Source organism: Aotus nancymaae, unplaced genomic scaffold, assembly GCF_030222135.1.
Source record: "Aotus nancymaae isolate 86718 unplaced genomic scaffold, 86718_ANA_hifiasm-v0.15.2.pri h1tg000059l, whole genome shotgun sequence".
NCBI classification, from domain to species: domain Eukaryota; kingdom Metazoa; phylum Chordata; class Mammalia; order Primates; family Aotidae; genus Aotus; species Aotus nancymaae.
In genome coordinates this window covers 15,238,400-15,252,845 of record NW_026988473.1, presented here as the reverse complement: position 1 = coordinate 15,252,845, position 14,446 = coordinate 15,238,400, and the positions used below count along the sequence as shown (strand labels likewise).

The following is a 14,446-nucleotide window of genomic DNA, read 5'->3' as shown; positions in this document are numbered from 1 at the left end:
TTTGTATTTTTGTTTTCTTTTTTAGACTGTCCAAGTGATTGTCCAGGCTCGACTGGGTGAAAAGATTTGCACTCGTTCTTCTTCTTCCCCAACGGGTTCAGACTGGGTAAAATTCTATTATTTACTAAGGTGTATACTGTAGTGTTTGTCACAGGAATGAATGTAAAGTTCTCAAGTGCAATAGTAAGTAATACTATTTATAGTATTATAAATAACATTAAAATATACCTTTTCCATTTGATCCATTTACTTGAAAAGGATGTTCTTATTGAATGTTAATCCTGTATTTATTTGGTTCTTAATTTTCTGGAGTGATAGGTGAAAAGCTTAGTCCTTAGAAGACAAAAATTGTATCTTAGCTAATTTTTATAATGGTAATTACCTTTTTCAACTTGAAATGTGGGGCTTTGATACAGCATTATCCCTTATGGTGAAGGGAGAAGTGAATGAATTGTCTTCCTTAACCAGCCACAGCAGTACTTGCGTTACCCAACATACACTAATTTCTGTTTCCATAATTTTTCTTGTGAGTGTTTCATGCAGAAGTCCCTTTTGTTTTCCAGTTCAACTTAGCAATCAAAGACATCCCAGAGGTTACACATGAAGCAAAGAAGGCACTGGCAGGGCAGCTGCCTGCTGTCGGGAGGTCTATGTGTGTGGAGATTTCACTTAAGACATCTGAGGTAAGGTTATGGCCAGGTTGGTGTCTTCATTTAGTACTCAAGACTCCTCACACTCTGAGTCCAATTCATTTCTTAGTCTTATTCCTGCACCTTCCATCTCTGACATTCTTATCAATCTCTCAATCTCTGAGGGGGTCATGGTTTTTTTTTTTTTTTTTTGCTTGTTTATTTGTTTTTGTGACAGGTTTCATGCTTGTCATCCAGGCTGGAGTGCAGTGGCTTGATCTGGACTCACTGTAGCCTCCGCTTCCTGGGTTCGAGCTATTCTCCTGCCTTAGCCTCCAAAGTAACTTGGATTACAGGAGCCTGCCACTATGCCCAGCTAATTTTTGTATTTTTAGTAAAGACAGTGTTTCGCCATTTTGGCCAGACTGGTCTTGAACTCCTGACCTCAGGTGATCCACTTGCCTCAGCCTCCCAAAGTGTTAGGATTATAGGCATGAGCCACTGCACCTAGCCTGTTTTGTTTTTTGAAACAGGGTCTTGCTCAGTAACCCAGGCTGGAGCACTGTGGCACAATCATGGTTCATTGCAGCCTTGACCTCCCAGGCTCAAACAGTCCTCCCACCTCAGCCTCCTGAGTAGCTGGGACTACAGGCATGCGCCACCATGCCCAGCTAGTTTTTGTATATTTTCTAGAGATGGGGTTTCACCATGTTGCCCAGGCTGATCTCAAACTTCTGAGCTCAGGCAATCTGCCTGCCTGAGTCTCTCTCTCAAAGTGCTGGGATTACAGGGGTCATGGTTTTTGAACTTACTCTTCCAACCACTTGGTATAGGCTCTTTGCCCTCTTATTCATGTGATATACTTCTACTCATCTTTTAACTGGGATTACAGGTGCATGCCACCATGCCTGGCTATTTTTTGTAAAGATGGGGTTTCACCACGTTGGCTAGGCTGGTCTCGAGCTCCTGACTTCAGGTGATCCACCTGCCTTGGCCTCCCAGAGTTCTAAGATTACAGGCCTGAGCCACCACACCCAGTCGGCTCTTGTTTTGAGATTGGGTCTCTTTGTCACCCTGGCTGAAATGCAGTGGCACAATCATGGCTCACTGCAGTCTCAGACTTCTAGGTTCAAGTGATCCTACCACCTCAGCCTTTCCAAGTAGCTGGGAGTATAGGCATGCATCACCACACATGGCTAATGTTTAAAAAAAAAGAAAAAATTTTGTAGAGATAGGGTCTCACTGTACTGCCCAGGCTGGAGTTCAGTGGTGCTTATAGCTCACTGCAGCTTCAAGCTCCTCGCCTCAGCTGATCCTCCTGTCTCACACTCCCAAAGTGCTGGGGTTATAGGACCGAGCCACTTTGCCCACAGCCTGTATTGTGAGTTTTTAAAAATGTATTTGCTTGCCTTATTTCACATTAGGATTGATGCAGATATTGTTTGTTGTATTTTTATTAATGTATTTTCACTAATAGATTGTAATGCTGTATGGTATAATGAAAGGTAAATAGAATTTGGAACTACACAGAGCCAAGTTCAGATCCCAGCTGAGTGACTTTAGCCAAATTCCTTAATTCCACCCTACTAGCACTTTTTTTTTTTTTTTGGATACGGAGTCTTGCTCTGTCACCCAGGCTGGAGTATAGTGGCATGATCTTGGCTCACTGCAGCCTGCATCTCCCGGCTCAAACGATTCTCCTGCCTCAGCCTCCCAAGTATTTGGGATTATAGGCATGCACCACCACCCCTAGCTAATTTTTTGTATTTTTAGTAGAGATAGGGTTTCACCATGTTGGCCAGGCCGGTTTCGAATTCTTGACTTCAGGTGATCTGCCCACCTCAGTTTCCTAAAGTGTTGGGATTACAGGCGTGAGCCACTGTGCCCAGCCCCACTAGCACTTTTAAACTAACAACATTTCACAGTCTTGCAGAGCTATAACATTTTTTCCTTTAATCCTTATTTAGAAAACGAACAGAAAATCAAACACCGCATGTTCTCACTCATGGGTGTTGAACAATGAGAACACATGGACACAGGGAGGGGAGCATCACACACTGGGGTCTGTTGGGGGGAAATAGGGGAGGGACAGCGAGGGGTGGGGAGTTGGGGGGAGAGAGCATGGGTAGAAATGCCAGATATAGGTGATGGGGAGGAAGGCAGCAAATCATACTGCCATGTGTGTACCTATGCAACAATCTTGCATGTTCTTCACATGTACCCCAAAACCTAAAATGCAATAAAAAAAAAAGAAAATCCCTAACATACGTGTAGTAAGAAGTCAACACATGTTCCTGTTTATACTCTTAACTGCTTTTCTTCTTGAGGTCAACAGCTGTGCCACATCTTACATATCTTTTTAGTTCCTCAAGTTCTTTATGAAATGAGGCAGAGTGTAAATGAATAATCCTCTGTGTCCTCAGGACCCAGGTTAGTGCCTGGGATGGCCTGTAGTATGCTTTCAAGAATTGTATTGAATGAATGATATCAGTGTATATTCCATGGAAACCTTACTACCAAATAAAATGCTTCTTTGTTGAATTGCCAGTTTATACAACAAAGAAACTGCTTTTGAATTGCCAGTTTATACTATAAAGTTTTCCTTAGTTATTCATAGGGAGTGTAAAATAAATCCCTTGAAAAACTCTCATCTCCCAAGCATGTATAAAATCAGATGATAAACTGTTCTAATGGTCCTAGAGAGACCACATCAACTCAGGTACTTCCCAGTATCTAGTTATCCTTTGGGTTTTGGGGGGAAATTTAAATTTATCATACCATTTAAAAGTGACAGTGTGCTGGGCGCGGTGGCTCACACTTGTAATCCCAGCACTTTGGGAGGCTGAGGCAGGCAGATCGCCTGAGGTCAGGAGTTCAAGACCAGCCTGGCCAACATGTTGAAACCCCATCTCTATTAAAAAAAGAAAAAAGAAAAAAAAATTAGCCGGGTGTGGTGGCAGGCGCCTGCAATCCCAGCTACTCAGGAGGCTGAGGCGGGGTGCTTGAACCCAGGAGGCAGTGGTTGCAGTGAGCCAAGATGGTGCCACTGCACTCCAGCCTGGGTGACAGAGTGAGACCTGTGTCAAAAACAAACAAAAAGTGACAGTGTGATAGGAAGGGTATGTATATGAAGGATGCATATTTAAATTTGATCTAGAACAAGTAAAAGTCAGTTCTCTCTTCCAAAAACTAACTCAGGCTTACTCCCAACCCTAAGAAAATAGCCCTCTCCCAACTGATTAGTAGGAAGGTTACTTATGTTCATAGATATGTGACTGTCTTTCTCACCAGGTGACACACAGGAGTGTTACAAGGTTGAGGGATTCTGGTTTGAGTCATTTCTTTTTCTTTCCTGTCCACTGGGCTATGTCTGTTTAGAATAACATCTATGGAGAGGTGAACAGTTTAGCTAAAGTATCAGACAGCTAAAATTTTTATTCTTTGAGACAATGTCTCACTCTGTTACCCAGGCTGAAATGCAGTGGCATGATCTTGCCTCACTACAACCTCCACCTCCTGGGTTCAAGCTATTTTCTCACCTCAGCCTCCCTAATAGCTAGGATTAGAGGCATCCACCACCACACCTGGCTACTTTCTGTATTTTTAGTAAAGACTGGGTTTCACCATGTTAGTCAGGCTGGTCTCAAACTCCTGACCTCAGGTGATCCACCTGCCTCGGCCTTCCAAAGTGGGGGAATTACAGGTGTGAGCCACCATGCCCAGCCCTAAAAGATTTTTAACTAAAGAACTTGTTAAGGTAACAAGCTTTCCTAAACTTCAGGTGTCACCTAAAAATATTCCTCATAGAATTGGAGGGAAAGACTCTTTCCCTCATTTGAAATGTGTTTGCCTTTCTGAAGGGCAGTTTGGAAATACATACCAAATCTTAAAAGCATGTATTAAGAGGACACTCACTCTTAGACCCAGCAATTCTTTTTTTTTTTTTGAGGCGGTGTCTTGCTCTGACGCCAGACTGGAGTGTAGTGGCGTGGTCTTGGCTCACTGCAACTTCTGCCTCCTGGGTTCAAGCGATTCCCCTGCCTTACCCTCCTGAGTAGCTGGGACTGAAGGCACACGCCACCATGCCCGGCTAATTTTTTGTATTTTAGTAGAGATGGGGTTTCACCATGTTGGCCAGGATGGCCTTTATCTCCTGACCTCGTGCTCCGCCTGCCTCAGCCTCCCAAAGTGCTGGGATTACAGGCATGAGCCACCATGCCCAGCCTAGCAATTCTAATTCTGAAAATTTGCTCAAATTAATTGAGGTTGTGTGGGAAGTTTTAGTCTCAAGGCTGTTTATCACAATGTTTGTAGTAATGAAAATTAGAAACAACCTTTATGTTCACACTGAGATAAAGATACAAAGAAAGAATAAAGAAACAACATTTATGTCCAAGAATAGGAGGACAAGTTGGATAAAATGATAGTCATGTAGTGGAATACTGTGGAACCTTATAAATTATTTAGAATTTTTAATTATAAAGAAAATTCCATGACATGTTTATTAAGAAAAAGCAAGTGATCAAAATAGTATATAGATTGTGATTGCACTTTTATTTAGAGAAGAGGCTGGTTTGATTAAAGTTTATATCCATTTTTTTCTTTTTGCTTATCTATAACTAAATATTTTTATATTGACTGTAATGCTTTGAAATTAAAAATTTTTAAAACAAATATTTTAAATTTGTCCTATCTACAGGGAGATTCCATGGAGCTGGAAATATGGTGTCTTGAAATGAATGAAAAGTAAGTGCTGCATCTTAGGGTTCTTGGTTGTGGTTGCTGAGGATAAAGTAGATGGCATCATGTGAAAACTTGGGCTTTGTTTTGAGAGTCAGGGAGGGCATTCTGGCCACTTAACAAAGCCAGTAGGTCTTTGCTACAATTTGCTTCATGCTTGGCTTCCAGCCTAGACACAGAGATGACCTTCAGAGGGAACATCAGTCTGGCAAGACTGAGATACCACAGGGAAAGGAGCAGCAGAGAAAGATGAAAAGGCTTTGTTGTTTTCCCAGAGTACAGCTAGTTCTCTGATTAAATCCCTTGCAAGCTCTTATAATATGACTACTCTATTTTGTCTGTTTTCTGTGTGGCAGCCATCCAGTAAGATCTCCCCTCCCTGCTCCTTTTTACAGACTGTATGGGGTCATGGATTAGAAATGCATGTTATTTCCTTCCCCCATTTTCATCTTTCAGGACAGATTAGCTTACCTACTGCTTGAAGCTTCAGTTTTTAGGAAGAGTATATAGGAAAATTGAGGAAATATCAATACATCAAAAGAAAAATCTTAATGATAAGTATATGTGGTGGGCATTAATTTTCTTTATTGAATACAATACAGGCTGGGCGTGGTGGCTCATGCCTGTAATTCCAGCACTTTGGGAGGCCGAGGCGGGTGGATCACCTGAGGTCAGGAGTTTGAGACCAGCCTGGCCAACATGGTGAAACCTTAACTCTACTAAAAAATACAAAAAAATTAGCTGGACATGGTGGCATGCACCTGTAATCCCAGCTACTCAGGAGGCTGAGGCTGGAGGATCTCTTGAACCTGAGAGGAGGAGGTTGCAGTGAGCCAAGAATGCGCCATTGCAGTCCAGCCTGGGCGGCTGAGTGAGACTCCATCTCAAAAAAAAAAAAAATGTAATTGCCAGGTTATGGCCCAAAATTTCGGTACCAAGCTGACTTTTCTTCAGACTGTTGTTAGATTATTGAGATAGACAGCTCATAGCATAGTACGTCTGCACCTTTAGTATATATAATTACAATGTTTATTTGTTTTCAGATGTGCTGTTTTATTTCTTAAAAAAAAAATAACCACATTGAAGCTAGAAAAAAATACATCGAGTGCCTTTTGGTGCTCATCTGCTTATGTCTAGAACATGAGAAATAAACATTGGCTTACCTCAATAATCTGTTGATAAAACTGTAATTAGAGTTCTCCGGTTAGTTCAGAACATGTCTTAATAACAAATTTGGTCTTGTGTAGCTTCAGTGCTTACTAGGAAAATGCTGACCCTATCTTTGTGTCCGGCAGGTGTGATAAAGAAATCAAAGTTTCCTACACGGTGTACAACAGACTGTCATTGCTGCTGAAGTCTCTTCTTGCTATAACTAGGGTGACACCAGCCTACAGGCTCTCCAGAAAACAAGGGCATGAATATGTCATATTATACAGGTAAACAGCATAGATGCCCATCTTAATTCACATATCAGCCTCCTCACTTTGCACATTGACTGGCACTTAGGTGTTCTATGATGATGTTTTTGACAGTTGTTTGGTTTGTTGGATTATTGATGCTGTTACTTTCGTGTGATCACTATCTAGCCTTCCTTGTGAACCTCATCCTTCCAAAGCCACCAGGTTTATTATCCTTTTCTATATGCACAATCACGATTCCTGTGGAATGGATGTTGAGGTCCTCATGATAAACATCTTAGAGCTAGGGAAGGAAGTCAAATCAAACAGTCTATACTGCGAAGATTCCAGAGTCTTCTGTATTCCAGGGTTAAATTAAAACTTTTTGTCTAACTGCTAACTCAGTTTAAGTTTTTAATTAGTTGTCTGTGGATATAAAGAACTGGTCAACAGAGTATTTTCCTTGGAGTATTTCACCTCAGCACATTTATTGAGTGCATTTTTAGTGCAAGCATTATGCTAGGATCACTGAAGAACTGTACAGAGGCCCAGCACTAGAGTTGGTTCTAATGTAGTGAGGGAAACTGTTTGATACATGTATAATTATTTAGAAAGCAGGATTTGAAAACTGCAAGCCAGAATCAGGAAAAAAAGGTACTGAAAGAATATAGAAAGATAAAGTTTGTTCTGGTTGGTAAACAGTGCTGGTCTTAGGGAGGAAGTGGCATTTAAGCTGGCCCATTAAGGAAAGAGAATTTGAGCTGGTAGAAGTGAGGGAGAATAATCATTCCAGATGGAGAGTTCAGCAGCTAGCAAGACACAAAAGTGGAGTGCAGGGTAACAGCTCTGCTCAGATTGTCAGATGGACCAGAGTGGTGGAGTAGAGGGTATGTAGCAAAGTGTGAGAGAAGAGCTTGGAATGCCAGGGTCCCAAATCTACCAAAGATGCCTTTTTTTTTGTATTTAGTGATGAGCCATTGGTTTTAGCCTTTGGCTTATACGGATAGAGCTGATTTTTAGACGAAATTATCGCAAGATAGAGGGACCAAAGGGGAAAGACTTAACTGGTTTTGTTGAAACAATCCAGTACCTGAGAATAGTTGTCATTTCCTTTAACTTTCTTAGCAATATCCTTCTAGCAAGCCTAACCATGTCTATTTTTCTAGGTCTTTAATAAATTTTTGCTGCCTTCTCTGTAGTCTTCTTCTGGTTTCAAGTTGTTTTATTTGAAAATTGCTAGACTTTTATTCGGATATGTTACAAAGATACCCTACTAAAATCATCAACTTAATTACCTAGGACTCCTAGTCTTTTTCATACCAGTGTTTAAAGTGTTCCTTTATCATGTATATCTGGAATAATCATTATTGCTCTCAGGGGTCCGGAGCATGCCTGTAATCCCAGCACTTTAAGAGGCTGAGGTGGGAGGTCACTTGAGGACAGGAGTTCGAGACAAGCCAGCCAACATAGCAAAATACTGTCTCTACTATACAAAAAAATTAGCTGGGCAGGGTGGCACGCTCCTGTAATCCCAGCTACTCAGGGCTGAGGCACAAAAATCTCTCGAACGCAGGAGGCGGAGGTTGCAGGGAGCCAAGATTGTACCACTGCACTCCAACATGGGTGACAGAGCAATACTGTGTCTCAAGAAAACCCAAATAAACCAGTATTGCTCACAGGATGTTGATCATATAGGAGTGCTTTTGGATACAAATAACTGTAGCTTAGATCTAGAGAGGTGGGTGATCTCAGAGGTAGACTTGGTCCCCCCCCACCCCGGCCCCCTGCTTTTTGTATTATTGTTAGAAGGTTAACAGCCTGATGCCATTAAAGAATAGTCTTGGCCAAATGTAGTGGCCTGCGTCTATAATCTCAGCACTTTGTGAGGCCAAGGCAGGAGGATCACCTGAGGTCAGGAGTTCGAGACCAGACTGGGCAACATAGTGAGACCTTGTCTCTACTAAAAATTTAAAAAATTAGCCAGGTGTGGTGTTACACACCTGTAGTCCCAGCTACTCAGGAGGCTGAGGGAAAATTGCTTGGGTCCAGAAGGTCAAGGCTACAGTGAGCCATCACACCACTGCACTCCAGCCTGGGTGACACAGAGCGGGACCCTGTCTCAAAAATATATATATAGCCAAGAAAAAGTTTAGCAGATTTAAACACTGTATTTAAACACAGTATTTACATGAAGAGTGAACTGCCTAAGTCTCAGCTTTTTGTTAAAGGGTATTTACTTAGCAAGATCTCTTTTAGCAACACTATTAACACTGTTCCTATATTACTTTATGCCAGAAGTCAATAAACTGTGGTCAGCTGACCATCTGCTTGTTTTTGTAAATAAAGTTTTTTTAGAACACAGCCATCCCATTTGTTTACATATTGTCTATGGCTACTTTTGTAATACAACAGAAAGCTGAGTAGTTGTTACACCCTACCTATATGGCCCACAATCCTAAAATATTTACTATTTGGTCTTTTGCAGAAAGGTTTGCTGATCCCTGCTTTTTAGTATCTTTTGTCTGTCTAATCTGTAGTTAATTTTGGGCTTGTATTTCAGATATTTATATACATATATTTTCTTTTCTCTTTCTCTCTCTCTTTTTTTTTTTTTTTTTTTTTTGAAATGGAGCCTTACTCTGTCACCTAGGCTGGAGTGCAGTGGCACAGTCTTGGCTCACTACAACCTCCGCCTCCTGGGTTCAAGCAGTTCTTGTGCCTCAGCCTCTTGAGTAGCTGAGATTATAGGTATACACCAACATGGCTGGCTGATTTTTCTATTTTTATTAGAGACAGGGTTTCACTATGCTGGCCAGGCTGGTTTCGAACTCCTGACCTCAAGTGATCTGCCACTTTGGGCTCCCAGAGTGCTGAGATTGCAGACGTGATCCACTGCACCCGGCTACATTTCTTTTCTGTCACGCAAGACTGTAGTCCTTAAGATCTAGGATTCATATTTATCTTTATTTCATTCCTAACGTCTAACCATGAAGCTTCATACATTGCTGGAGCTTAGTATTTATTGAATAAACCCATATATATATATTTTATTTTATTTTATTTTTGAGATGGAGTTTCGATCTTGTTGCCCGGGCTGGAATACAATGGTGCGATCTCAGCTCAGTGCAACCTCCACCTCCTGGGTTCAAGCGATTCTCCGCCTCAGCCTTCCTAGTAGCCCACCACCATGCCCAGCTAAGTGTTTGTATTTTTAATAGAGACAGGGTTTCAGTATGTTGGCCAGCTGATCTCGAATTCATGACCTCAGGTGATCCACCTGCCTCAGCTTCCCAAAGTGCTGGGACTATAGGCGTGAGCCACTGCACCCAGCTTATATTTAATTTTTATCAATATTACTTGAAAAATATGAAAACAGATTTTAGGTGTTTTTAATTCAAACTTTTTGCTAATATAGACTGGCCTGTCCAGGAAGAATCATAGAAGGTTCCACTATGTTTATGTTTTTATTTTTTTCAGAATAGTCTTACCTAGTTAATTATTCCATAGTGGAAAAGATTTTCTACTTTGTTAAGCCATTTACTTAGAGATTTCTCTATGACCAGGCACAGTGGCTCACACCTGTAATCCCAGCACTTCTGAGGCTGAGGATTGCTTGAGCCCAGGAGTTCAAGACCATTTGGGCAACATGGCAAGACCCTATCACTACTATTTTAAAAATGGTATGTATATAAAAAAGAGAGTTCCCCACAACTGAAGACCACTTATCAAACTCTAGTACATTCTGGCCAGGTATGGTGGCGCATGCCTGTGATCCAAGCACTTTGGGAGACTGAATTGGGAAAATAATTTGAAGCCACAAGCAGGGACAGTGGCTCACACCTGTAATCCCAGCACTTTGGGAGGCTTAGGTGGAAGAATCACTTGGGTTCAGGAGTTCGATACCAGCATGGGCGACACACTGAAACCCTGTCTATACTAGAAATAAAAAAAGTTAGCTGGGTGTGGTGGTACATGCCTGTAGTCCAGCTACATAGAAGGTTGAAGTGAGAAGATCTCTTGAGCCTAGGAGGTCGAGGCTGCAGTGAGCTGTGATCATACCACTGCATACCAGCATGGGCAACACTGAGACGCTGTTTAAAAAAAAACAAAACAAAAATACAATTGAGAGCCGGGTGTGGTGGCTCGTGCCTATAATCCCAGCACTTTGGGAGGCTGAGGCAGGCAGATCACCTGAGGTTGGGAGTTCTAAACCAGACTGACCAGCATGGAGAAACCCTGTCTCTACTGAAAAATACAAAAGTAGGCGGGCCTGGTAGTACATGTCTGTAATCCCAGCTACTCGGCAGGCAGGAGGCTGAGGCAAGAGAATCGCTCGAACCTGGGAGGCGGAGGTTGCACTCCAGCCTGTCCAACAAGAGCAAAACTCCTTCTCAAAACAAAACAAAACAAAAAAAACAATTTAGGCCGGGAGTTTGCGACCAACCTGGGGAACATAGTGAGACCCTGTCTTTACCAAAAAACTACTTTTAAAAAAACCCAGGCCAGGCGTGGCTCATGCCTGTAATTCCAGCACTTTGGGAGGCCACAATGGGTGAATCACGAGGTCAGGAGTTCAAGACCAGCCTGACCAACATGGTGAAACCCCGTCTCTTCTAAAAATACAAAAGGTAGCTGGGCGCAGTGGCTCACGCCTATAATCCTGGCACTTTGGGAGGCCGAGGTGGGTGGATCACCTGAGGTCAGGAGTTCAAGACCAGCCTGGCCATCATGGTGAAACCCCATCTTTATTTATTTATTTTTTAAATTTAATATAAAAAAAAAATACAAAAGGTAGCCAGGCTTGGTGGTGCACACCTGTAATCCCAGCTACTCAGGAGGCTGAGGCAGGAGAATTGCTTGAACCCAGGAGGCAGAGGTTGCAGTGCCCGAGATCGTACCATTGCACTCCAGCCTGGACAACAGAGCAAGACACTATCTCAAAAAAAAATAAAAAAAGAAAAAAAAGCTGGTGCCCTTCTAGAAGCAATACGAGACTTATTGGCCACTCTTATATATATATATTATTTATTTTTCAGTAGATATAATTTTAAAATATGTTGTAGAAACAGAAAAAGCTTAAATAGCAGTTTCTATTTAATTATTATTTTCCTCATTTATTTTTTTTTGAGACCAGGTCTCACTCCTGTTGCCCAGGCTGGAAGGCAGTGGTACATTCTTGGCTCACTGCAGCATTGACTTCCTGGTCTCAAGTGATCCTCCCACCTCAGCCTCCCAGGTATCTGGGACTACAGGCATGCACCATCACACCTGGCAAATTTATTTTTTGCAGATGCAGGGTCTTGGTATGTTGCCCAGGCTGGTCTTGAATGCCTGGCCTCAAGTGATCCTCCAGCTTCTGTAGCAGGATTGGCGGGGAACAAATCTCTTGAACACTGAACTGAGAAAGGAAGTGGCTTTTTATTCAGCTGTGGGAGGCTAATGCCTTGACCACCAAGTTCCTGGTGAAGCAGCTCCTTCCCTTTTTTATAGACTTACAATGCTAAAGGGGAAACTGAGGTGAAACTGTTTCATTGTCCATTGGCTGGACATTTGACCTCACAACCTTTGGCTTATTGATTTGCTAGTTCATATGCAGCATGAGTGGGAACAGGCAGGGCAGGGGGCTTACAGAGACAAGACAAAGGCAGTAAATTATTAATTGGCAGAGGTATTTCCAGGAGGAGGCCTGGGTCATGCAAACGTGGAGGACATGACCCAGTGCCTGGCTCTGGCCAGTAGTGATAACATTCTTTGTAACTCTTTCAAGGCTTATAGATAGCAGAGAGGATGGGAACCGAAAAAGGAGTCATCTTCCCAGTCCTTGGGCCTCTTTATGGCCTGGTCAGTGGCGTCAGCAAGTCGTCTGACCACTGATTCAAGCTCTTTGGTATTTTATCTCTTTTTCACTTTCCTTTCTATCCAGAGGCGAGGAGGAGGTGGAGGCCAGGAAGCGGGAGGAGAGGAGGGGGTCTCCCCTCTCACCTCAGCCTCCAAAAGTACTGGGATCACAAGCTTAAGCCATTGTGCCTGGCCTTATTTTCTTTATTTTTTTTTTTTGAGACAGAGTTTCACTCGTTACCCAGGCTGGAGTGCAATGGCGCGATCTCGGCTCACCACAACCTCCGCCTCCCGCATTCAGGCAATTCTCCTGCCTCAGCCTCCTGAGTAGCTGGGATTACGGGCACGCGCCACCATGCCCAGCTAATTTTTTGTATTTTTAGTAGAGACGGGGTTTCACCATGTTGATCAGGATGGTCTCGATCTCTTGACCTCGTGATCCACCCGCCTCGGCCTCCCAAAGTGCTAGGATTACAGGCTTGAGCCACCGCGCCCGGCCTATTTTCTTTATTTTTTAACCAACCCACTCTATACATCTCCATGCCTGCAGCTTAATTGGAGAAGTAGGAATTATTAATGCTTCATCAGGAGAGGTGTTTGTGCAGATAAGTAAAGAAGGCGTTGTTCTGTTTATTTTGTTTTTAGGTGTTTGGGCTATGGAGGCGTTTAGGCGTAAAGAATCAGGTAACATTTCTTATTTTTTCTTTCATACAGGATATATTTTGGGGAAGTTCAGCTGACTGGCTTAGGAGAAGGTATGTATCAAGGTTGAAAAACATTCGTAGTGTTCAGAGCTCTCGTAACTTCAGAGATGAGTTTGGTTTCTACTTGTTATAATATGTAGATGGTTGTCTTAATATGCATAATACAAGTAAAGAAAAGATAAGAATGCAGGTAGATGGTCCAAGCATCTGCCAGGGGTAACCAAATAATTTTTCCCAAAGTTCCAGGAACTCAGTCTTCTTTCTTACTCTTTATAAAACTGTCTATTTTCCTAATTTTCTACAATGAGGAAGTTAAATGTTTCTGATGAACACCAAGAATTTTGAAAAAATGGAAATGAAACCAAGAAAATCAGGAAAGCTTTTGAAAGTGCCACTTGCAAGGCCATGGGTCTTTACTTAGCTCTGGAGTGGCAGCTTGGGGAAGGCAGTTGTTTCTGAAATTGAGGTGTTTGTGTGACATTCTAGTGCTCCTTCACTGTCTTTTAGCATGTGACATATCTTTGCAGGGCTGGTTAATAGAACTTTGTCCGGCTTTAAGACTAACAGTTATTTTATCTCTTGGAAGGTAGCTTTATCTGTAAATGGAGTGCTATTTCCCCTGCCAATATTGGCTCAATACATAGAAACCTATATATACATACACATACACACACGTGCATACACACACAAAATTGACGCTGCTGCACTTAACATGCTAAGTGGATAATGCCAGAGATCATACAATAGGCCAAATAATTCAGGGAGAGACGATCTATGGGCAATATCAGTGTTCTCTGCAAAGAAAGTTAATAATGTATCTCTTCTCCTAGGCTTCCAGACAGTTCGCGTTGGGACAGTGGGCACTCCTGTGGGCACCATCACTCTTTCTTGTGCTTACAGAATTAACTTGGCCTTCATGTCTACGAGGTGAGGAAGAGCACTGGAATCTGAAAGAAATCTTCCAAAGATGTTAACGTTTTTTTTCTCCTAAACTTCAAGACTAAACCTACAATTCAGCTTTGCTGAAAGCAGTGCCTTCAGAAGAATAAAGTCAAGAAAGAGAGAACACAGTTGCCAGATTGGAGAATTTGAGTGTCCCAGACCCAGTTTGTCCAGAACATAGGATTGGTGGTTTATA

General features: G+C 42.3%; 1 protein-coding gene across 18 annotated transcripts in view; it reads left to right on the top strand.

Annotated features, from left to right (window-relative positions):
* Window positions 1-14,446, top strand: part of ATG13 (autophagy related 13) — a 67,998-nt gene that overhangs the window by 36,923 nt on the left and 16,629 nt on the right. For all 18 annotated transcript variants that reach the window (XR_010338315.1, XR_010338314.1, XM_064364976.1 and 15 more), the window contains 6 exons: window positions 26-106; window positions 564-683; window positions 5,329-5,375; window positions 6,665-6,805; window positions 13,319-13,359; window positions 14,139-14,235. Coding sequence is in view for 16 of the 18 variants with exons in the window: in XM_064364976.1 (XP_064221046.1) it covers window positions 26-106; window positions 564-683; window positions 5,329-5,375; window positions 6,665-6,805; window positions 13,319-13,359; window positions 14,139-14,235 (527 nt within the window). In the remaining 2 variants the exon portion in view is untranslated. The remainder of the gene's footprint in view (window positions 1-25; window positions 107-563; window positions 684-5,328; window positions 5,376-6,664; window positions 6,806-13,318; window positions 13,360-14,138; window positions 14,236-14,446) is intronic.